The sequence below is a fragment of the Sorex fumeus genome, unplaced genomic scaffold, assembly GCF_029834395.1.
Source record: "Sorex fumeus unplaced genomic scaffold, SorFum_2.1 ptg000156l, whole genome shotgun sequence".
In the NCBI taxonomy this organism is placed as follows: domain Eukaryota; kingdom Metazoa; phylum Chordata; class Mammalia; order Eulipotyphla; family Soricidae; genus Sorex; species Sorex fumeus.
This window is the reverse complement of record NW_026606213.1, coordinates 471,916-495,316: the sequence shown is the minus strand read 5'-3', so window position 1 is coordinate 495,316 and position 23,401 is coordinate 471,916. Positions and strand designations below refer to the sequence as shown.

The 23,401-nt window shown below is 66.0% G+C and overlaps 1 protein-coding gene across 1 annotated transcript in view; it reads right to left on the bottom strand.

Annotated features, from left to right (window-relative positions):
• Window positions 1-23,401, bottom strand: part of PTPRS (protein tyrosine phosphatase receptor type S) — an 88,684-nt gene that overhangs the window by 27,032 nt on the left and 38,251 nt on the right. Inside the window, 8 exon segments of the mRNA XM_056107266.1 lie at window positions 809-953; window positions 2,312-2,445; window positions 3,447-3,783; window positions 3,785-4,029; window positions 5,541-5,810; window positions 14,463-14,474; window positions 16,253-16,363; window positions 21,646-21,834. Of these exon segments, the coding sequence (XP_055963241.1) occupies window positions 809-953; window positions 2,312-2,445; window positions 3,447-3,783; window positions 3,785-4,029; window positions 5,541-5,810; window positions 14,463-14,474; window positions 16,253-16,363; window positions 21,646-21,834 (1,443 nt within the window).

The following is a 23,401-nucleotide window of genomic DNA, read 5'->3' as shown; positions in this document are numbered from 1 at the left end:
CAGGACACCCTCACTGACCTCCCGCTCACGCACGACCCCCGATGCCTTTGCGGGCCCCGGCAGCAGGGAGCCGGGGGTGGGGGGAGCGCCGGGCCTGGCGGTGCGGTGGGGGGAAGAGGCAGGGGGTCCCGGGGAGGGGAGGGGAGGGCGACTGGCTCCGAGGCCCGTGACCACAGCGGCGCCCCCCCGAGACTGACCGCGTGGCCCCCGTGGGAGTGCGCGCACCGAGGCTGCTTCCGGACCGTGGCTGGCTGGAGGGTGGGGGGCGGGGGTGGGGGTCCGGGGTGCTGGGCTGGGTGGAGCCGGGGTGGGGGGGAGGAGGAGGGGGAGGAGGGGGAGGCAGGGAGACAGAGGGAGAAGGGGGCGGCCTGGGTGCGGGGAGCAGGCAGAGGAGCAGGGTGGGGTGGGGGCGGCACAGGGACCCCCGAGTGGCAGGGCGGCCAGGTGGGCACAGCAAAGAAGTCCAGAAAGGCGAGCCCCCCCGCCTGGCGCTGGCTCCCACTTCCCTGCCTGGCGGTGGGGACCCCCACGTCTCCCGGGGGCGCCTGGGGGTGCCGGGGCGCAGCAGCTGGGACGGCCCCGAGCGCCACGCGGCACGGCCCAAATCTGGGAGAGGTGGGCGGTGAGACCCCGGCGAGGGCGGAAGCCCACGGGGGCCCTCGCGGCCCGGGGAAACTGAGGCGAGGCGCGGCTCGGCCGAGGCGTCGAGGTCAAGGAGCCGCCGGGCGCCCCCCGACCCCTGCGGTGGGCTCCGTCTGCGCTGCGCGGGGTCCCCCCCGCAGAGAAGGGCGGTCCGAGAGACACCTACTGGACTGCAGCGTGCGCTGCCGGACCACCGACGTGAAGGCGCCCAGGCCCTGCGGGGAGCGCGCCGCCAGGCGGAAGGCGTACTCCGTGTTGGGCTTGAGGTCGTCCACCACGAAGGCCGTGGCCGGGTCGAAGGTGCGTCCCACCTGGGGGCAGGCAGAGGGGGCAGGCTGCAGCCGGGCCGCGCGCGCCCCCGGGGACGAGCAGGAGGCGCCGGGAGGGAGGACGGACGAGCGGAGCACGGGCCGGGGAGGACGACGGCAGCGCGGGGGCGGGGAGACTGCATCGGGGCGGAGCGCGCGGCCGGGCGAGGGAAGCGAGCACCTGCTGGGGCAAGAGGCGGCGGCCCCCACGCCCGGAACCCCGCGGGCCCCTGGGCCCTGCACGGAAGCCCGCAGCTACCCCCCCTCGGCTCCCCGCAGCCACACCCCCCTCCGCCGACGACCACGCCCACCCGGCCCCCGCCGCGCCCTCCTCCTGCCCACCCCCAGCAGGCCCGCCTCCCTCCGACCCACCCCCAGCAGGCCCGCCCCCCGGGGGGCCCGCCCTCCTACAGCCCCAACTCCCCAGAGCCCCGCCTCTATGCCCCGCCCCCTACAACTCCATCTCCCCATGGCCCCGCCCCGCCCACAGCCCCGCCCCCACGCCTCTGTGGCCCCGCCCCCTACAGCTCCACCTGTGCCCCCGCCCCCTACACCTCTGGCCACGCCTCCCCAGAGCCCCGCCCCTACAACGCCACCTCCCTGTGGCCCCGCCCACAACCCCGCCCCTACGCCTCTGTGGCCCCGCCCCCTACAGCTCCACCTGTGGCCCTGCCCCTTCCACAGCCCCGCCCCCTACGCCTCTGGCCACGCCTCCCCAGAGCCCCGCCCCCTACGGTTCCACCTGTGGCCCTGCCTCCTAAAAGTCCACCTCTCGATGGCCCTGCCCCTCCCACAGCCCCGCCCCCTACAGTTCCACCTACGGCCCTGCCCCCCCACAGCCCCGCCCCCTACACCTCTGTGGCCCCGCCTCCCCAGAACCCTGCCCCTCCCACAGCCCCGCCCCTACACCTCTGTGGCCCCCAGAGCCCCGCCCTCCGTCAGCCCCACCTCTGTGGCCCCTCTCCCCAGAGCCCCGCTTCTATGCCCCCCCCCTTACAAGTCCACCTCTCTATGGCCCCGCCCCTCGCACAGCCCCGCCCCTACCTCTGTGGCCCCGCCCCCTAGTTCCACCTATGTCCCTGCCCCTCCTACAGCCCCGCCCCCTACGCCTGTGGCCCCGCCCCCTACAGCTCCACCCATAGCCCTGCCCCTCCCACAGCCCCGCCCCTACGCCTCAGTGGCCCCGCCTCCCAGAGCCCTGCCTCTGCGGCCCCGCCCCTACCTGTGGCCCCGCCCATCTTACAGCCCCACCCCCGCAGCCCCGCCCCGCCCCCTGGAGCCCCCCCTTCCCACGCACGCGCTGGCCCTGGGGCTCGTCCCCGCCCCCCAGCAAATCCCGCCCGCAGCCCCGCCCCTGGTACCTCTCTGCCGTGGTCCCCCTCTCTGAACAGCAGCTCGTACTTGATGATGTTCTCCAACCGCGGGGGGCTCCACGAGAGCCCAATGCTGGTCTCGGACTTGGCCTCGGCCCGGAAATTCATGGGCTGTCCAGGCACTGCGGAGGAGGCAGGGACGCAAGTCGGGGAGAGGCCGGGGCCGGGGCGCGTGGCCACGTCCCCCACCTCCCCCTGCTCCCTCCGAGCGCCCCGGGAGCCTCTCGCGGTGTCTGCAAACGATAGGCCGGCTGGGGGGTACTTCCAGAACATTCCCCGGGGCATGTGTCCTCCTGTCCCCTTTCCCCTGGGGCGGCCGCTAGGGCCAGGCAGTCCCCGCAGTCCCTTCCGTCCTCTGCTTCGGTGCAAAAAGCGTTTCGGGAACAGTCCCAAATGCCTTCTCCAGCACCGCCCCCCAGGGAACCGAGGCAGAGGGTGAGGGGCAGGGGGCAATTTGAAATGCGGCTGGGCAGTGAATGCCGGGCCCTTGGGTCGCGGGTCCCGACCCTGCTGGACTGTCCCTTTGCTCTGGCAGCTGCTGCCGTCTCCCTGGATTGAAGTTTTTTTTTTTGCTTTTTTTGGGCAGGTCACACCCGGCGATGCACAGGGGTTCCTCCTGGCTCTGCACTCAGGCATGACTCCTGGCGGTGCTCGGGGGACCCTATGGGATGCTGGGAATCGAACCCGGGTCGGCCGCGTGCAAGGCCAACGCCCTACAGGCTCAGCACTCAGGGATAACTGCAGCTGGTGCTCGGGGAACCCGAAGGGGCACACGAGGCAAGCTGGAACTGCTCCAAGGAATCATCTTGGATGCCCCCACGAATCATCTTAAAGCTGCACCACCACCGTGACCAGTGCACCGGGCTCAGAAACAGGCACAACAGGGACCGGCGGTGGGGGTGGGGGTTGGGCCGCCCTGTCCTCATGGGGGGCGGGGGTCCTAACCTGGGACAGGACTTTCCAAGGGTGGCCGAGAGGTGCGTTTACTTTGTGCCTTCTGGCCTGGCGCTCGGGGCCCACGCCTGGTGCCCGGCGCTCTTGCAAGGCCGGCGCCCTCCCCCCAAGCCACCCTGGGGATCCGGGCAGGGCATCACTGGCCGGGGCGGGGGGCGGGCCCGCTCACCTCCCTGCTGCGTCTTGACCTGGATGGGCTCCGAGAGCGGCCCGTCGCCCACGGAGGTGAAGGCCAGCACGCGCACCGTGTAGGTCTCGTCCTCCAGCAGGCTGCCCACCGTGGTCAGCAGGCTGTCGTCCACGTTGTGCTTCTGCCAGTTGCCCACGGGGTGCTCGGGCTCCATGGTGTAGTAGACCCGGTAGCCCCGGATGAGGCCGTTGGGCTCCACGGGCTCCTCCCACTGCACGATCATCGTGGCCGCGCTCAGCATGCGGGCCTGCACGTTGCGGGGGGCGCTGGCCGGGGCCTGCTCGCCCGTGCGCGTCACCACCGCCTCGCTGGGGGGGGCCCTGGCCGATGGAGTTGACCGCCGACACCCAGATCTCGTACTCGGAGTTGGGGCTCAGGCCGCCGATGCTGTAGCGCGTGGTGGTGATGTCCTCCTTGATCTGGTAGGGCCCGTCCTGGCTCTTGGACTTGTACTCGATGACGTAGTAGGACACGGGGTCGGGGTTGCCCGAGTCCCACGTGATGGTGATGCTGGTGGCCGTGTTCTCGGTCACCACGGGCGTCCCGGGGGCCTTGGGGAGCGCTGCAGGGGGGCGGGGAGAGGGGCGCTGGCTGCCGGCTCTCTGAGCCAGGGCGGGTCTTGGGCGCCATGCCCCTGGCCGTCCTTTGGCGTTGGCCGGTATTGGGGTTTGGGTTTTGTTTTCCTTTGGGGGGTGAGTCATACCTGGCAGTGCCCCAGGGACCACAGGAATCAAACCAGGGTCATCCACATGCAAGGAAGTTACCTTCACCGCTATGCCAGCTCGCTGGACCTTCTACTGATGATTACTTTTTTACAGGGGGAGTCTCCCAGATAGTGTTCTGGAGATACGGGGTTCAATATGCGGGCCCAAGGGATTAGACTACCCGGGGCACGTTGGCAGTGCTGAGGCGCCCCCAAGGCTACACCCAGCAGTGTTTGGGCCACCGTATATAGTGCCCGGGATCAAAAAGGGGTCGGCGGGCCCCCCAGGACCAGGTGTGAACAAATGGGCATGAGTCAATAAAACTTTATTTGTAAACACAAGTGGAGGGCCGGATTCAACCCTGAGGGCAGGAATCTGCTGACCTCTGTCCCACAGCCTGAGAACATTTCTGGGGGCACTTTCCTTATTAATGCTCGACACATGCCTGCAACGTCAGGAAGAGTTCGGACTGCTCAATCTCGGTCCTACACCCCTCCCCACAAATCGCACATTCCTGAAGCTTTCCTGGGACCCTTCTCCAACTTCTGTGGCTCACCTTTCTGTTGGACATTTAGACTTGCCCCAGCCAGGCTTCCTCGGGATATGAGATCTTTAGGCTGGGTAGGAGGGAAGGGGCGGGCCCATTAGGAGGACAGCCTAGGATCCCAGCCTGAGCCTGTGCCTCGGTGACATGCAGGTTCCATGTCCCATCTGGGAGCTCAGGAGAGCCACGTCCGCCCCATCCCGCGGGAGCAGGCCCAGGAGACTTAGGGAGGAGGAGCTGGGCCACACCTGGAGGAGCTCGGGGCTGACTCCTAGCTCTGTGCTCAAAGGTCACTCCTGGGAGTGCTCAGGGCACCACGGAGGGATGTCAGGGCTTGAACCCAGGTCGGAAAAGCCCCTTATCTACTGTCCTAGTGCTCTGACCCTCCCGGAAGAAATTCTTTGGATCGGGGTCACATCTGGCGATGCTCAGGGCTTACTCCTGGCGGGGCTCGGAGGACTCTCTGGGGTGCCGGGGATTGAACCCGGGTCAGCCCCGTGCAAGGCAAACGCCTTAACCGCTGTGTTATGGCTCCGGCCTGCCCACTCCCCAGAAGAAATGTATCAGCAGCCAATACCAGCTTGACCATGGAGGGACTAGCGGCCACCGCAGAAACTGGCCTGCCCCTCCTGTGTTGAGGGAAACCAGAACTGGACGAGAACCCCCTCCAGTCCCCCGCCTATTTGGGGGTCACACCCGGCAGTGCTCAGGCTGGCTCCTGGCTCTGTGCTCAGAAATCGCTCCTGGCGGTGCGGGGTGCCGGGGATGGACCCCGGGGTGGGTGCACTCGTGCCAGGCGGGCCCCCTCCCCCACCCCGCACTCACATTTCACGGTGATCTGCGCCACGGCCTCGATGACCCCCAGGCTGGACATGGCCACACACGTGTAGTTGGCGGAGTCCTTGACGTCCGTGAGCTCCAGCACGTTCCTGCCCACGGGCATGTCGTCTTCGGGGGTCAGGTCCTCCGAGCCCTGCATCCACTTGACGTAGGGCATGGGCGAGCCCACGGCCACGCAAGTGATGTTCACGTTGCCGCCCGGCATGATCTCGTGGCTCATGGGCAAGATGGAAAATCGAGGGGCCACGCGGCGGACTGGGGGAGGGACAGGGGGCAGGGGCGGGGGGTCGAATGTGACAAGCGGACGCAGGAGACAAGCAAGAAAAAACGGGGGAGGGGAGGGAGATGGCGGAGGAGAAAGAAAAGAGGGAGGGAAGAAAAAAAGGGGGAAACAATTTAAATAGACACTGGGCTCTGGTTCCCCCCCGCCACAGAATTCATTCTGTTTGTTCTTCCAAATGAAAAAAGGAAACCAAAAAAGGAACAAACCAACAACCAAAAAGAAAAAAACAACGGAAAAGAGCAAATTCCAACACAAAAGGAACCAAAAACTCCAAAGGAAGGTTACTTTCACAAACAAGAGAGAGATCGAGAGAGAATAATAATAATAATACTTAAAAAAGAAAAGAAACATGAATTTCTCCATATAGCAACAGGCTCCAGCAACCACAGGTCCTGGCCCCAGCACAGAGACAGACACAAAAATTTATCAGCGGTTTCTCATCTTTGACGTTGTGGCTTTGGGGCTGGCTCTGCCCCCACCCCGCCCTCCCCCAGCGCAGCCTCCCCGCTGCCCACGTGTCTGTGGGGGGCTGTGGGGGGCATGCTGCGGGAGATCAGGGTCCGGAGGCAGAGGGGCGCCCCGGGACAGGACAGGACAGGGACAGTCCCCCTCCACCCAGTGCCCTCCCCACCCACCCCGGCCTTGCCCTTGGGCCCTCCAGGAGAAAGATGAGAAACTCTAATGAAATTTTTGTGGTTTGGGGGTATAGAGACCCTTCTAAAGCTTCCTTCGGATCGGACAATTTCCATTGATAGTGCAGCTTCCAGAGTCACAAACACATGCAGAACGGGCTGGGCGGTGGGGGGAGAGAGAGTGAGAGAGAGAGAGAAAGAGAGAGAGAGAGGTGGGGGGGAGGGAGAGACTGGAAGAAGGAGGGAGGGAGGGGGCGCATGAAAGATGGGGTCAGGGCTCCCAAAGGCCCCAGGAGGGGGTCTGCAGGGCGGTGGGGGGGGTGAGAGAGAGAGAGAGACGGATCTCAGCAGAGAGCAGGAGGGAGCAGGGGGCAGGGGGCCCACTTCAATGCTGAGGACCGAGTCCAGCAAATGTGACCCAGTGCGACCCGCCACACTGGCACATCCCCCCTGGCAGAACCGTCCCGAGGACACTGATCATCATCAGAACAGGAAGAAGAGATGGGTGGGGTGAGGTGGGGTGGGGGGGGCGGGCGTGTTCTGTGCGTTTGTGGGGGGCGCGGGGTGCAGCCTTCCAGCCCGGCCTCGCAGGCGCAAAGGCCGCAGGACGCGTTTCGGGGGGCTCCGTTTTCGGAAGTTCTGGCTGGGGGTTGTCCCCGGACTTGCCACAAGACGCCTGTTTGTTTCTCATTGAACCCAGGGCTGGGCCCCAGAGGGGTTCCCCACTTGCTGGCTGGGGCCTCGGGGTGCTGGCGGGGTGCAGGGTCCCCAGTGGGGCCTCGTCTCAAGCACTGGAGGTGACGGGCTGGGGCAGCTCAGGGGGGCTCTAGAAGGGCCCCAGGCCCTTTGTGTCGCCCGGGACAGCTCATCTCTAAGCGGTGCCGGGGGTCGTGGCTGTCCCTTGGGACAAGGGGCTGGTGGCCCTTCGGAAAAGGAGGCCCCTCGAAAAGTCCAATTCAAGCTGGAAAGAGGATGGAGGGGGACGGGCAGGCGTGGCCCGACAAAAGGGTGGGTGGGTGGGTCCATGCAGACAGGCAGACAGAATGGGGGGAGGCAGTGAGGCTGGGGGGCTCTCCGGCAGGGCTGGGGGGCGGAGTGGGGGGCCGGGGAGAACGGGGTGCAGCCAGCCAGTGGCCGTGGTCCAGGCCCGCCGCCGCCGCCGGGCAGCCGCATCCATCCACAGCAAGGCCCAGACCAGCTGGCGGCTGCGTTGTCATGGAAACGGAACAGGATGATGGGGGGTGGGGGGCGGGGCGGGGGTGGGGGGCTGATCAATCAAGGCCATGAGTCCAAACCAGGAGAAATAAATGGGGGGGGGAGGGAGGGAAGAAGGAAAGAAAAAAAAAAAGCAGCATGGAAAGGGATGGGGTGGGGTGTAAAAAAAAAAATCAAAAACCAAAAAAGAAAAGAAAAGGAAAAAAAAGGCAATCCTCGAGACAGAAAGAAGGTCCCACACGGAACGGAACGAAAAGGAAAGGAACGCAAAAGACATGGACGGGCGTCGGGCTGAAATCGGGGTCTGAGAGGAGGGGCCGTGGCTTCCCGGAGAGCCGCCCCCACCCCCGCCCCCGGCAGAACACAGGGCCTGGCCCCCACCCGCCTCGGGGGCGCCCTGATCCGCAGGCGGCCGAGGACTGACTCCCCCGAGTGCTCCTCCCTTAGGAAGGCCGAGTCCTCTGGGGGGTCCCTGGCCCCTGGTCCTCCTGGGTGATGTGCTCCGGGCGGGCACGTGCTGGGCACGGCCAGCGTCCCCCCTGCAGGCTGCGCCCACTGGGCTGAAGGATGCGGGGTGGGGTGGGGTGGGGGGTCCGAGCCCGGGGAGGGCTGGGGTCACAGCTCTGAGCCTTTGTGCTTCCTTTTGGGCCACACCCGGGGATGCTCAGGGGCTCCTCCTGGCTCTGCACTCAGGAATCCCTCCTGGCGGTGCTCGGGGGGTCCCTATGGGACGGTGGCGGGGATCGAACCCGGGTCGGCCGCGTGCAAGGCAGACGCCCCGCCGGCTGTCCTAGCATCAGCGCGGCCCCTTCTCGGCTTTTCCAAGTGGTGTCTCTACCCTCTGGGGGGACGCCCCAGTGAGCCAAGAGCCCCCCACCTCCACCTCGGCTCACGCCTGCGCTCCCTGCAGGGCCTGTGGGCCAGCAGCCTGGCTCAGGCCCCCCCACCCAGGGGCGTCGCGATGGCCCTCCACATGAGGACACCGGGAACTGCAGCGACAGCCGCGTCGTCGCGAGGGCTTGTCCTCCGCAAGCAGAGGCCACGGGTGCCCAGGCCGGGGGGAGGGGGGGCACTGCCTCGGGAAGTTGCTTTGGGGGGCCACCTGGCGGGGCTGGGGGCCCCCAGGGGTGCTGGAGATCGAACCCAGGTCGACAGTGGAGGGGGGGGCAGGAGCCTGGCCCGCTGGGCGCCCAAGGTCTGTTCTAAAAGGGCATGTGTCCACCACCCAGTGCGGGCAGCCCCCCGAGCTAGGGGCGACCCCCCCAGTGGTCGACCTAAGGAAAAGCCCCCACCTTGCTCATTTTCATTTTTATTTTTTTGCTTGTTGGGTCACACCTGGCGACGCACAGGGGTTCCTCCTGGCTCTGCACTCAGGAGTTACTCCTGGTGGTGCTCAGGGGACCATATGGGATACTGGGAGTCGAACCCGGGTCGGCCGCGTGCAAGGCAAACGCCCTCCCCGCTGTGCTATTGCTCCAGCCCCGGGAGTTTCTGCCTTTTTTTTTTTTGCTTTCTGGGTCACACCCGGCCATGCACCGGGGTTACTCCTGGCTCTGCACTCAGGAATTGTTCCTGCCAGTGCTCGGGGGGACCCTATGGGATGCTGGGACTCGAACCCGGGTCTGCCGCGTGCCAGGCCAACGCCCTCCCCGCTGCGCTCTCGCTCCAGCCCCCCAACCTGCTCACTTCGGGGGTGCCCTGGAGTCTGGGCCGTGAGTCCCCGAGGCCTGGGCCCCGGGGGCTGGGGAGTCGGAGGGTCTCGGCGGACACCCCCAGCCCCCACGCCCCCCGGGTGGGCGGCTGGCACTGTGTTCTGTCCCGCCCGCCCCCCTTCCTCGCCCACTCCGCTCCCGGCTGCAAGCTCGAGGCGCAGGTTAGAGTCAGGCGGGCCCGGGCCCCCCGCGGGACCCCCGCCCCCAATTACCGACCTGAATGGCGGTTCCAGGCGGGCTATAGGGGGGACCGCACCCGCCCTGGTCCTCCGGGCGCTGCAGCTGGTTCGGCCTGTCCGGCTCTTCTCGAGGGGGGTGTCCCAGCGTGGGGGGTGGGGGGGGCGGGAGGGGGTGGCGGTGGTTGGGGGGGTGCGGCAGGTGGGGAGGGGGCGGGTCTCTTCAAACCCCGATTCACATGGAAAAACAACTCAAATAATAATAATAATAATAAAAAAAGGTCAAAACCGGGTGGGGTGGGGGAGGATGGGGCCCGCCCCGCCCCGCCAGCAGAAACTTAAAAAAAAAGGCAACAAAAGAAAAAAAGAGGAGGAGGAGGAGGAGGAGGAGGAGGAGGAGGAGGAGGAGGAGGGGGAAGAGAGGGGGCCTGGGGCTGGAGGAGGGGTGGGGTCAGCGGGGGTCTCAAAAGTGGAGTGATCTGGTCACGCAGCCCATGTGCCCGCCGTCCCAGATTCAGGAGCCGCAGCTCGGGGGAGGGGGTGCGAGGCGGGGAGGGGAGGGGGCGGCTGGGCATTTGGGGGTCAGAGAGGCGGCTGGGGGCGTCTCCGAGCTCCAAAACAAGGAGGTGGGCGGGGGAGGGCGGGGGCGGGAGAGCCGAGGGAGACCCTGCCCCGCCCGCCCGCCCCCGCCCCCGCCGGGTTCAGCTTAGATCACACCTGTGCCAGGGGCGTGGGAGGGCGTGGGCGGCTGGGCGGGGGTCCAGCCTGGCCCAGGGGTCAGGGCCCAGCCGCTCCCGGGACCCTCTCGGATGCTCCGGAGCTGGACGCCAGGGCTGGCCGCTCAGGGGTCACTCCTGGCCCTGCACCCCGGGATACTCCCGCGGGGCGTGGGGGACCCTCTGGGGGGTGCCAGGGATCGAACCCAGGCTGGCTGCGTGCCAGGCAGCCGCCCTCCCCGCTGTGCTACGGCTCAGGCCCCTCTTCGTCATCATCATCATCATTATTATTATCATTGTCACTTTTGGGTTCTCTGTGCCGATCGAGTGCACCCCTGGCCCCTCCTGGGGAAAGGTGCTGGTCCGTTTTTTTTTCCTTTTTTTTTCCGCTCCCCTCTTCCAGATGCCAAGGTGTAATCTAAGAGTCTCCGCACACACGCACCCCTGCCCGCCCGGGACAGAGGAAGGAGGGATGCAGGGGCGAGGCAGGCAGCAGATGCGGGTGTCAAGAGCTCAGTGTTCCTACAGACCCAGAGCCCCCCATGCTGTGCCCCCCGCGCCCCGGCCCCTCTCCCCCGGGGTGGAGGGTGGGATGAAGGGAAAGCCGGGACACATCCCTCACAGTCTCCCAGGGCCCTGCCAGCTGAGGGGGGGGGCGGGGGGGAGAGGGAAGGGGAGGGGTCGGCACACATAGGAACAAGCCCCCAGCCCCCCTCTTCCTAGAGGCAATGCCTGGACCTAGCTCTGTTCCCTGGGGGGGGGGGTTGGCCCTAATGGGGTGCCGGGGATCAAACCTGGGCCACCTGAGCACCGGGCAAGCGCCTTCCCCCCTACTCCTGCCCTGGCTGGGCTTTAAGTTTGGGGGGGGGGAGGTGGGCGTCTGGTGTGGTAAGGGTAGGGGAACCCGGCAATCAGGGGGGTCCTGGAGATGGGGTGGGGGCATTTCAGACGCCCCCCAACATTAGGTGGCGGGGTCCCGGCTTCCTGTCGCTGTCCGGTGACCCGCCGCCCCTGCTTGGCCCCGGGGAGCCCCCACCTAGGTGGCCTCCTCCCCAGCTCGCTCCGGTCCCCTGCAGGATGTGGGGGGACTGGCCCCTACTGGACTGGGTTCTGGGCACGTGTGGCTGGGCCTGGCGGGAAGGACCCCAAAGCATCATGTAGGAGAAAGAACCAGACAGGAACCTGGAACGGGCAGGGGGTGGGGGGGGGAAGCCCAGAGACGCCTCGTGAGTCACACTGGGCTGTGTCCAGGCGTCCAGCCCCCGTGAGCAGAGTGAGTGATGGAGGAACTAGCAGCGTTCAAAAAAAAGGGGGGGGGGCTTCTTGCTGTCTTTTTTTTTGCTTTTTGGGTCACAACTGGCGATGCACAGGGGTTCCTCCTGGCTCTGCACTCAGGCGTTACTCCTGGCGGTGCTCAGGGGACCCTATGGGATGCTGGGAATCGAACCCGGGTCGGCCGCGTGCAAGGCAAACGCCCTCCCCGCTGTGCTATCGCTCCAGTCCCCTCGCTGTCTCTTTTCGTTTTTTTTTTTTTCAGTCGGTCCCGTGGGCCTCACTGCAGGACCGTTTCCTGCCTCGGCCTCTCCGGATTCCAAGTGAACAGTCGGAACTTGCCACACTCAACCCCGTGCCCAGGCTGCGTGTTTTTTTTTTTTTCACATTAAATCTCCCTTCTGACACGGAGCCCACGGAACCCCGAGGACTGGCAGGGGAGACAAAGGGAGAGATGAGGGGCTGCAGAGCTCAGGAACCCCCAAGAAATCAGAGGGAAGGGCTTCTCTGCCTGTCCCGCTTGGGCACTGCGTTCTCCTTGGTGCAAGCCGGCCACGGAGGGCCACGGGGAGGCCCAAGGAAGAGAAAGTGACTCGCTGCCGCCCACAGCCTCTCAGATGCTGCATCTGACACTGAGGCACGTGGCAGGCCTCCATCAGCTCCCCCAGCCTGGGGTGGAGGAAGAGGGGAGCTGGGGGTTCAGGTTCCTGAGATGCTATGGGGCAGGGACGGTAGGGACCGGGCAGAGGCCGGCTTTGAACACCCGCGCCTAAATCCCCATCACCAGGCTAGGGGCTTGCCAGGGGACCACGGCCACCGGCTCCACTCTGCCTCCCACTAAGCTGGAGATGGTTTAGGGACAGACAAGCACCCCCCTCACCTCTGGGGGGTGGATAATGGAACATCTCTCACGCCCCCTGACAAAGCATGACGGGTGGGGGAGTCTGCTGGCTTGGAGACGCCCATGGCCTTGGTCTGGGCCACGGAGGAGGCAGGGGGAAGGCGGGCGCCCACCCAGACCCTGGGCAGGCCAGCTGAATCTTGGCCAGAGAATGGAGGGAAAGCAAAGAGGGTTTTCTTGGGGGTGGGGGTGGGGTGGCTCTTCTATTCGGAGCAAGAATTGGGGGGGCTCAAGCTGCCTTTCCTGGGGGTGGGGAGGGAGAGAGAAAATGGAAGGACGGAGTTCTGAAGTTTGCAGAGGAGTGGGAGTGGAAGGGGGGAGAGAGAGAGAGAGAGAGAGAGAGAGAGAGAAAGAGGGAAGGAGGGGGGGGGAGGGAGAGAGGGGTCCAAGGCCCTCCTGATTGTTTTATTCCCACAGTTCTGATGCCCAGGTTTACAGAGAGTGACCGACGGTGATGCCTGGGATGGGGCAGGGTGGGGGGCACAGACGGGCATCACCCCGGGGCAGAGGCGGGGGCTGTCTGGCCTCCCCAGGTGGTGTCACAAAACCTCACCGTGCCAGCTATCAGCGCCAGGCACGGTCCTGATGCCCGGCACCCACCCTCTGAGGGCGGGGGGACACCACATGGTTCATTCTAAGGAGCAGGGGGTCACTTTCCCTCCCCGCGGGGGCCGCTCTCAGTGGGTAAGAACTGGACGTCTTGGGGCCAAAGGCACAGCAGGGGGGCGTCTGCCTTGCCCACGGCCGGGGCTCCATCCCTGCCATCCCGTAGGGTCCCCGAGCACCACCAGGAGGACTTCCTGAGTGCAGAGCCAGGGGGAACCCCTGAGCGGGGGCGAGGGGTCAGGAGGGTGGACACCGGCTTCCTCGGGTTCCCCTCTGGATTGAAAGGGGGCTGCACCCCACGAGGGTGGAAAGACCAGGGGGGCTCTCCCTGCAGCCCCCGCCCTCCTGGGGTCTGGCGGTCACTTTCTGCTCCCCTGCACCCCAGCTGTGGGCCCCCCTTCCCGGGCCCCCTCTCCTGGGAGGGCAGCTGAGACAGGAACACTGGCTTGGAAGTCACAGAGGCGCCGGGAGCAGCGGCACGAAGTTCAGCCCGGGAGCGAGCGGAGGCCAAGCACAGAGACACGGCACGGACGCCAACACGCAGGGGCGGCCGGGGCAGAGAAGGGGTGCTGGGGGGGGCAGGGGCGGGCAGGGGGGGGGTCGGGGGAGAAAAAGGGGAAAAAAAAAACACCCACAGCTCCCAATCCTGAGGGCTAGGGGCTCTGGTTTTTTTTTTTTTTCCTCCCTTTCCCGCCACCGAAAACCAAACCAAAATGGTCATAATCATCAAATCATAAGGAAAAGAAAAAAGAAAGAAAGCAAAGAAAACGAACGGGGGGAGGAGGAGGAGGAGGCGGAGCTGGGGGAGGGGGCGGGGGGCGACACACACTCCAACAGAAGGCGCCAGGGAGCCACCAACACCAGACAAAAAGTGGCATGCAGGGAAGCGGGCACATCATTCTCCCAGCATGCACCAGGCCGCGTCACCATGACGACGAGAGCAAAACCTCAGCAACACCATCCACGGGATGCAGGAGCGAGCACCGTGCAAGCATCACAAGTGCGGCCGGCCCTGGGCTGGGCACGGCTCACAGAGATTCGTGTCTGTCTGGGTTTCTGTATCGGGTTTTTTTTTTGGGGGGGGGCGAGGGGCTTTGGTTTTTCGTGGCTCGCGCTTGGGTGTGTGTGTGTGCGTGTGCGTGTGTGTGCGTGCGCGCGTGTGTGTCTGTGTGTTCTGGGATGTCAACTCATTCGTCCCATTTTCCACGGACTCATAGGGGTTTGGGCCCCATTTAAATTTTTTTAGATTTTTTTTGGGGGGGTGGCTGAGGGTCATGTGTGTTTGTGGGTGTGCGCGTGCGCGTGTGTGCGTGTGCGTGCTCGCGCGCGTGTTCCACCTCTCAGAATGTAAAAATGTGGGTCAAGAAAGTAAAAAAGAAAAAAAACACACCAACCTTCTCGAAGCTCTGAGGGATGTAAAGGGGGTTGATGCAGAACACAATGACATGGGGAAGAGAGAAAAAATAGGGGAGATAGAGAGTAAAAAGAGGCCTTCCCACGGGCGCACGCTACGATCATCTTTTTTTTCCTTTAAATTTTTTTCCTTTTTTTTTCCTTCTTTTTCTCCTTTCCTTTCCGCTTATACCGAAAACAACAACAAGAACAACAACAACGGAAAAAAAAACATCGGGAAATTAAAAAACTCGAAAAAAAACCAACAGCAACCGGCACCGTCTCCCGGACCACGAAAGCTTCCCGCGCTTCTGTCTCAATCCTCTGCCTTCAAAACGGAATACCTGGGAGCCGCCGGGACCCCCACTCTCCCCGCACCCCCTCCCTGCCCCCACCCCGGCCAGGGCTGGGAGGCTGGATGGACAGGACCCCCACCCACCCACGAAAAAAAAAGGCTCATGCCAGGGGGCCCGGCAGCAGGGGTGGGAGGATCCCCTCACACCTATTAAGATGTGACGCACACAAGGACCCCCAGCACCCAGGTGCGACCCCCACCTTGTTCTGAGCCCCGCCCCCTGGTCGCTAGGCCCCGCCCCTGACCTATAGGCCCCGCCCCTAGACTCTAGACCCCGCCCCCACTCCCTAGGCCCCACCCCTAGTCTCTAGGCCCCGCCCCCACTCCCTAGGCCCCGCCCCCGGCCTCTAGGCCGAATTCGCAAACCCCCAGCCCTGGGGGAGAAAGGGCAGTTTCCAGGGGACCCCGCTGGTCGGGTCTCGGGGACTCACCAGGAGTGCCGGGCGGCCGTGGCAGGATGGGCGACCCCCTACCCACCCCCCGCCCCAGCCTGCTCCGGGACCCCCTGCCCCCCACTCCCCACGAGATGCCAAGAGCCAGGTGCAGGGACCCGGGGGGCTGCCTCGGAGCCTGGGCGGAGGGGCGGGGGGCGGGTGGCGAAACGCTCTGGTCGCCCACCAGGGCTGGGGAGGGGCGTCGAAGAGGTGAACCGAGGCCCAGAGACAGTGCTGGGGGACCCCCACCGCAGCCCGTGTGCAGGGGACACAGCTATCTCGGCACAGGTGGGCTCCGAGGCCCCGTGGGAGCCGGGTGGGGACCCGACGGGCTCCTGGCAGGGGGTCCCCAGCACCACGGCGGGGTGCAGGGTGCTGGGACGCGGCTCCAGCAGGGCCCTGGGGGGCACCCTGGGGCCCAGCGTCTGCTGTCGCCCACCCCCGGCGGCCCCGCCCCGCCCCGCCCCGCGACGTCTAGCCAAGTCCTGCTCTGGGGGTACACGAGGGGCAGTCAGCCGGCGCCGGGCTCGGGGCAGCGGGGGGCAGGGGGCACCCGAAGTCCTACAGAGAGAGGGTGGCCAGAGGGGCGGGCAGGGGGTGCTGGGCAGCCGCGAGGCCACGGAGCCCGGAGGCAGCAAGGGAGGACGGAACACGGGGCGCGGGTGGGGGGCGGCACGCACGAACACTGCACGCAAGCTGACGATGGGTGGGCGCAGGGGCCGGGCCTGCAGGCTCCCCCAGCCCTGGCGCCCCGCCCCAGCCCCTCCCCCAGCCCCCAGCCCTAGGCCTGGGTGGGGGGGTCAGGCGAAGCTGCCCCACTTCACAGGCAGGAACACTGAGGTCCAGAGAGGGACCTGGCCCCGGGTCGCTAACCACCCCGCCACTGCCCCCCACTGGGGTCCCCAGCGGATGGGGGAGCCGGGAGGCCGGGTCGAGAGCAGGGAGGGGCCGGGCGGGATCCCTGCCGACCGTCCGTCTGTCCGTCCGGGGCGCCGGTCCCTACCTCGCACGTAGAGGTTGGCGGGCGAGGAGTAGCGGACGCCGGCGCTGTTGGTGGCCACGCACTCATACTTGCCCTGGTCCGTCTCCTCGCTGCTCTCGATCTGCAGGGCCCCTGCGGGGGACAGGGTGGGGGCGAGTCACGGCCGGCCCCGGGTTCCAGGCTCTGCCGCCGGGTGGGCCCTGCGTGGCTCACAGAACGCCCCCCGAGCCGCACCCCTGCCCTGGGCTGGCCCGAGCGGGTCCATGTCCACGCGCCCTGCCCGCATCCGGGTGCCCAGCCCAGGGCGGGACTGGCCCTTCTGCATGGACCAGTCGGGGGGCACTGAGGTGGGGGGGGCGGCGGTCTGCAGGGATGTGTGCCCCGCGGGATGGCCTGCAGGCAGCAGGGTGCGATGCAGGTGGGCGTCCCAGAGACCCCTGGGCCTCGGAAGCCCCGGCCGGTCACTCACGGCCTGAGCCCACACTCACGTCTGCCCTCGCAGGCGGTGGAAGCCAGGATTCTCCGTCCTGCTTCCATTACTGATTTTTGCTGTCGTCCGTGGTCAGTATTTTATTTTTTATTTTTATTTTTTTTTTTTGCTTTTTGGATCACACCCGGCGATGCACAGGGGCTCCTCCTGGCTCTGCACTCAGGAGTTACTCCTGACAGTGCTCAGGGGACCATATGGGATGCTGGGAATCGAACCCCGGCCGGCCGCGTGCAAGGCAAATGCCCTCCCCACTGTGCTATCACTCCAGCCCCCGCCCCTCTTGTGTTCATTTTTGTCTGGGGCCCAGGCCCAGCGGCGCTCAGGGGTCAGTCCTGATGGGACTCGGGGGACCCTCTGGGTGAGCGGGGATCGAACCCGGGTCGGCCGTGTGCCAGGCCAGATGCCCTCCCCGCTGCCCTGGCGCCCCCATCTGCTTGTTTTCAAAGCCCCAGTCCTGGATCCAGCCCACGGGTGCCTCAGGCCCAGGAGCCTTCTGGCAAGACCCCGTGGCTGAGGCCGGCGGGGAACACCCTGGTGAAAAACCTCTGATGTCCACGGGCATAGCTGGGGCGCCCGCCCGAGACGGCTTGTGGGGGGCCATGAGCAGATACAAAAGTCAAAGGGTCCCACAGTTGACGCACCCCAAAACCCCAACATAGAATCCCAGAGCATGGACCCGGAAGCAAGTGCAGATGATGGGTGGTCCCGTCCAGCCCTGGCAACTGGGAGCTTCCAGGGCAGACGCGTGAAGGGAGGGAGCTTCTGAGGAACCTAGGGGGGCCACGATCGTCCCCCTTGGGACAGCTGAGTACCCCCGCCCCACTCGGGGGAATCCCTGGTGTTTTTTTCTTTGTTTGTTTTGCTTTTTGGGTCACACCCGGCAATGCACAGGGGTTACTCCTGGCTCATGCATTCAGGAATTACTCCTGGTGGTACTAGAGGAACCATATGGGATGCTGGGAATCGAACCCGGGTCGGCCGCGTGCAAGGCAAATGCCCTACCCGCTGTGCTATTACTTCAGCCCTGGGAATCCCTGTTTTTTTTTTTTTTTTTCGCTTTTTGGGTCACACCCGGTGATGCTCAGGGGACTCTATGGGATGCTGGGAATCGAACCCAGGTCGGCCGTGTGCTCCAGCCCCGGGATCTCCGTTCTCGTATGGGTGTCTTGAAGGTGTGTCCTGACTCTCGGTTCTCAGGGGAGAGAGCGGAGTGAAGGCGGACCGGGCTCAGACGGGTCAGGGCGTGGGTGGCGAGCCCCGGTGCCCAGTGGGACGGGGGTCCCCAAGCAGTGACACGGGCAAGCAGGGCGTTGGCCTGGTACGCGGCCCACCCAGGCTCAATCCCCAGCACCCCCCGGGGTCCCCTGAGCCCTGCCAGGAGTTAATTCCTGAGCACGGAGCTGGGAGAAAGCCCGGAGCACTGCCGGGTATGACTCGAAAGTTCAAAAAAACAAAATAGAAGATTCGGACCAAATTCAAGTGGGTTTGAATCCCACGCCAGCTCCAGGCTTCTGGGCTATGTAGGCAGGCCGGCATGACCAGAGAGCATCAGAGATGGTAGAAAAGTGCCACAGGTCACACAGCATTTCCAGGCAAAGTCAAGAGAAAACTAGCCCGCCCCGCCCCCAGGCCCCACCCCAGGCTTGTTCTATTGTGCCTTTTGCGGGGGACATCCCCGGTGATGCTCAGGGCTGACTCCTGGCTCTGCACTCAGGAATCACTCCGGGCGGTGCTCAGGGGACCCTGTGGAGTGCCGGGGCTGGAACCAGGTCCACCAAGTGCCAGTCAAGCGTCCTCCTGCTGTCCTATCGCTCCAGTCCGGCTTATTCTAAACTATCCCCAAAGGGAGGGCTGGCGTTTGAGTCTCTCTCTCTCTCTCCTCCTTTCTCTGCCTCTTTCTCCGTCGCTCTCTCTCCCCGCTTGGACTGATCTTCCTCATAAAGGCCTAGTGAGCTCGGTGCGCCCATTTTACACATGGGGAAACTGAGACCGCACGGAGGACCTGCAGCCTCGGCTGAAGCTCAGACACGTGACCCAGCCCCCCCACCCTCACCCCCACCCCCACCAAGAGGCATTTAAATCAAGGCGCGGCCCCTCTGCAAACAGGACACCTGGGAATGGCCACCACCCGCCAGCCGTGGACAGCAACATGGACAGACTGGACAGACACGGGGCTGGGGGGCGTGTGGGTGGGGCTGTGGGTGTGGGGGCGTGGGCGGCGAGAGCGCCCGGGGGCGGCGGGGCGGGAACGCCCTCTTACCTCGGATCGGAGTGCTTTCTGCAAGAGAAGCAGAGAAAATGAGGTGAACGTCAAGAGGCGAGCTGGGGGGCCGGGGGGCCCCAAGGAGGCATGGATCAGGCCCGTCCACTCTGCCCCCGAGCGTGCGTGTGCGGGGCCTGGGTGGGGGGTGTGGCTGAGCCAGCCCTGGACCCCCCCCCCCATCCCCAAGCAGCTCTCAGCCATCGGGAGACCAGGGATGCTCTGAGGAGCCAGGTGCAGTGGGGGGCCGTGCCAGTCAGGAGGGCTTCCTGTAGGAGGTGGCACCAGGAGTCCAGATGCCCCAGGGAGGGGGAAGGCCTGGCCTGGCCTGGCCTGGCCCTGGAGGCTGCTGGCCTTCAGGGTTGAGGGACAAGAGGGAGGGGCAGAGGGAGGGAGGTCCGTCCACCCTGGCCTCTCGCGCATCTTTCCATCTGCGGAGGGACCAGGAGGGTCACGGAGTCTTGTTAGAGGCTGCGGCGGGGGGGGGGGGGGAGGTTAGTGCCCGGGCTGGGGTGGGGGGGGGTCGGGCATTAATGAAGCCACAGGGGAGGCGTCACAGTCAGGCCAGGGGCGGGGAACAGGGAGGGGCCGAGACGGAACCCGGTGTCGCCGCCCCTCTGGGGCTTCCAAACGGGAACGAGGAAAGAGCTATGGGGGGGCGTCAGGGCCCTGGGGTGGGGGACAGGAGCAGCACCTGGGGACAGGCTCACGCTGGGCTGGGCCCCCCGCTGAGGAGGGCAGGGTGAGGACAAGAGAAGCAGCTGGGCGACTCTGCGCCCACTGGGTTGGGGGGGGGGGGTCGCACGGCAGTGCTCAGGGATGACTCCTGGCTCTGCACTCAGGAATGACTCCTGGCGGGGCTCTGGGGACCCTACGGGACGCTGGGGATCGAACCTGGTCAGACGCGTGCAAGGCCAACGCCCTACTCGCGGTCCGATCGCTCCAGCCTTTCTGTGTCCACCTGATCGTGGGACACAGTGAGGCCCACGCTGGTCCCCTCGTGAGCCCGAGTGGGGGAAGCCCCAGGCTCAGCATTCGGCCACGGGCCCACCCCAGAGGGGTGAACTCTGGGGTGGCCAAGCCCCGGTCGGCCGACAGACCAAAGGGGTTGGGGGGCTGGGAGTCTCTGGCGGTGCCATGCGGGCCTGAAAAGGGCGGGGGGGGGGGGGGCACCTGATTTTGGATTTTTGCTTTGGGTTCACACCTGGCGGTGATCAGGAATAGCTCCTGGCGGGTCTTGGGGGACCCGCGGGGGTGCCGGGGTTCGAACGCGGGCCGGGGGCAGCTAAGGAGCCCTCCCTGCTGTGCTCTGACTCGGCCCCTGATGCGGGTGTCTGCTACCCCCAGACTCGGGTGCGGAGAGTGAGAGGGCGCAGTGCCCGGGTCTGCCTGTGTGTGGGGGGCTAGGCCCTGGGTCGCCCCTACTCTGGGTCGGGAGAGGGGGGCCCGTCTGATTCTTTTTCCTCTTTCCCTTTTGGGCCCCTCGCTGCAGACCCCGGCCCCGGGGCCGGCAGGGGGTGGGCGTCCGGGACTGGCAGGTATGGGGGGGGGCATTAGTAAACATGCCCCGTGGGTGGGTCTGAGTTACGTCACGGTGCCTGTTAGTCTGCGGGGAGGGAAGGGGGGTGGGTGGGAACAGACCAGATGGGGCGTTAGTCGTGGTCGCGGAGCAGAAACGAGACTTACCAAAGGTTTCTGAGCGTTTGACAGAGGGAGGGCCAAGAAAAGAGAAGAAGGAGCATTAACACGCGGGGGGTCACGCCCTGGGGGGCGGGGCCACTTCATCCTTGGGGGTCCGGGGGGAGGGGGGCTCCTGCGCTCGTGGGCGGGGGCTGTGCGCGCTGGGTCCCCCTCAGGGAGAGGCGACAGAGCAGCCACATTTTGTGGGGGCCGCGAGGACAGAAAAACGCAACGGGACCCCGGGTTTTCCCCAGTCGAGGCCCCCCAAAGCCTCGGAGGGCCCAGGCCAAGGCGGAAGGGGCGGGCTCCCTGCTGCTCCCCCACTGGAGGGTCTTTCTCCAGACAGGGGGCAGAGGAGAAATCAGGGAGAGGAAGGTCTAAACAGGTGCCTGCAAGCGCATGGGTGCACATACGTGTGTGTCTGTGACCGTATGTATATACATGCGTGTAGGCGTGTGCGCCTTGTGTCCAGGTCTGCACGCACACATGTGCTGCGTGCGCGCGCGGGTGTGTGTGTGGACTCAGCCCTGGCATGTGTATCTGCTTCGAGGATTTGGGGTTGCGGGTGGGGGACACAGGTCCGCTGGGGCGGGCAGGGCAGCCCAGACACACGAAGGACATGAATGACACGGGACAGCGGACACGAGGCACACACAGACAACCCCCACCCGCACGGACCCTCCACAGCCCGCCCCAGGTGGCCCCAGGTTGGGCCGGAGCGAACGGGTGGCTCCGGGGAGCCCCCCACGGCCCCCTAACCCCCCTGCCCCACCGCCCCTCGCGCGCTCTACACCTCCAGGCGCGCGGGTCTGCCTCGACCCCCCCAAACCCCCGTCAGAGACCCCGCCCCACCCGTACCTGCCTCCCCCCCGACCCGTCCGGCGCCGGGCTCCCCTGGCACGTCGGGGGCGCACGTCGGGGGCGCACGTCGGGGCGCACGTCGGGGGCGCACGGCCCGCGCCTGCCGCCCCGCCCCGCACTCACCTGACCTCAGCTGCTTGATGCGGCCGTTGCTGGCCCCGGGGTCCACGGGGAGGAAGTCCTTGAACCACGTGATCTCGGGGTCGGGGTTGCCGCTGGCCGCGCAGAGCATCGTGGCCGTGCGGGTGCGCTCCACCACCTTCAGCTGCGGGCCCATGTCGATGTTGGGGAACCCGGCCGGCAGCTGGTCCTCTGCGGAGAGGGGAGAGGGGCAGCGGGCCGGTGAGGGCTTAGGCCTCCCCCCTGCAGGGCCGAGGGACCCCCCCCCCCCCCCCGACGCCCTGAGCTCCCGGGGGCTGCGCTGCTCTCAGGGGAGGGCGCGACCTCTCGCGGGGTGATTCTGGCTGCCCAGGGACACTGGGGATATTTGTGGGCATCAGCACTGGGTGGGGGGCTTGGGGGAGTTCCACTTATTGCAGAGCTGCTGGGGACCCCTCCCCCACCGCCCAAGTTATCAGCAGAGACAACTGTACCTAGTGGTGCCTGCAGCTCTGTTGGAGGGCCACCCCCACCCCCACCCCGCTGCAAGTGGGCTTTTTTTTTTCTCTTTTTCTTTCGCTTTTTGGGTCACACCCGGCGACGCACAGGGGTTCCTCCTGGCTCTGCACTCAAGAATCACCCCTGGCGGTGATCGGGGGACCCTATGGGACACCGGGAATCGAACCCGGGTCAGCCGCGTGCAAGGCAAACGTCCTACCCGCTGTGCTAGGGTTCCGGCCCGCTTTTTGTTTTGGGGGCACACTCGGCCGGTGCTCGGGGCTTTCTCCTGCCTCTGCGCCCAGGGATCAGGCGCGGTGGGTTCTGGGGGCCTATGGGGTGCTAGCTCTGAGGCAGAGCCGGCCCTTGGCTTGTTCCAGTTAATAAAGTTTTATTGGCACACGGCCCACGGCCACTCCTGGGGGCTGACAAGGCCAGGGCAGAGATGCCCGCGCCCAGACAGCTGGGGGGCTGAGCAGCTTGGTCTGCACACATGCACGCCCTAGTGTTTTAGAGAAGGGCTGCTGGGTGGGGGGCAGGCGGACCCCTCCAAACCAGACTGGGGGGACTGGTCCGAGATGACTCTAGGTCTCTGGTTAGGGGCTGGCTCGCAGCAGGGTGCCCAGGGGACAGGGGCAAGCAGACAGACAGACAGCACCCCAGGGGCCCCAGCAGGCGGGGCTGGGGTGATCCCTGGGGCTGGCCTGCAGGGGGCGATCGCTTGAGCCTCTGCCGCGCCCCCCCCCAACCGCAGGGGCCCTGTGCCCACGCGGGAACGCGGCCCGCGTGTCCCCAGCCCTCCCCGCGTCCCTGTGGGCGCGCGTGGGTGGCGAGCAGGCTGGCAGGCCCGCGAGCTCCTAATTAAACAAAAATGTTCCTGGCGGTTCCACATTGCGCCCGATTCCTCGGGAGTTTAATTAAAACAACAGCCAGGCAGGCGTGAGCTGGGAGCACAATCAGATGGCGGAGGGGGGAGGGGGCTGGGAGGAAGGGAGGGAGGCGGGGAGCGCCCTGGCAGCCGGGAGAGAGGGCAGGAAGGGGCAGGGGCGACACTCCCTGCTGCAGGGTGGGTGGGTGGGTGGGTGGCCGGGCCCCCAGGAGGCAGCGGGGCTGGGGGCTGGGAGGGTCCAAGCTCAGCACAGGGGCGCCTCTTAGATTTACAGTTTCAGTTTCTCCTTTTAAGTCTGTTAGCAGAGGCGGCTGGGAGGGGGCAGCACCCGGGGGACCCGTCTGCACCCCTCGGGGAATCGTCAGGCCAAAATATCTGCAGCACTGGGAGGCT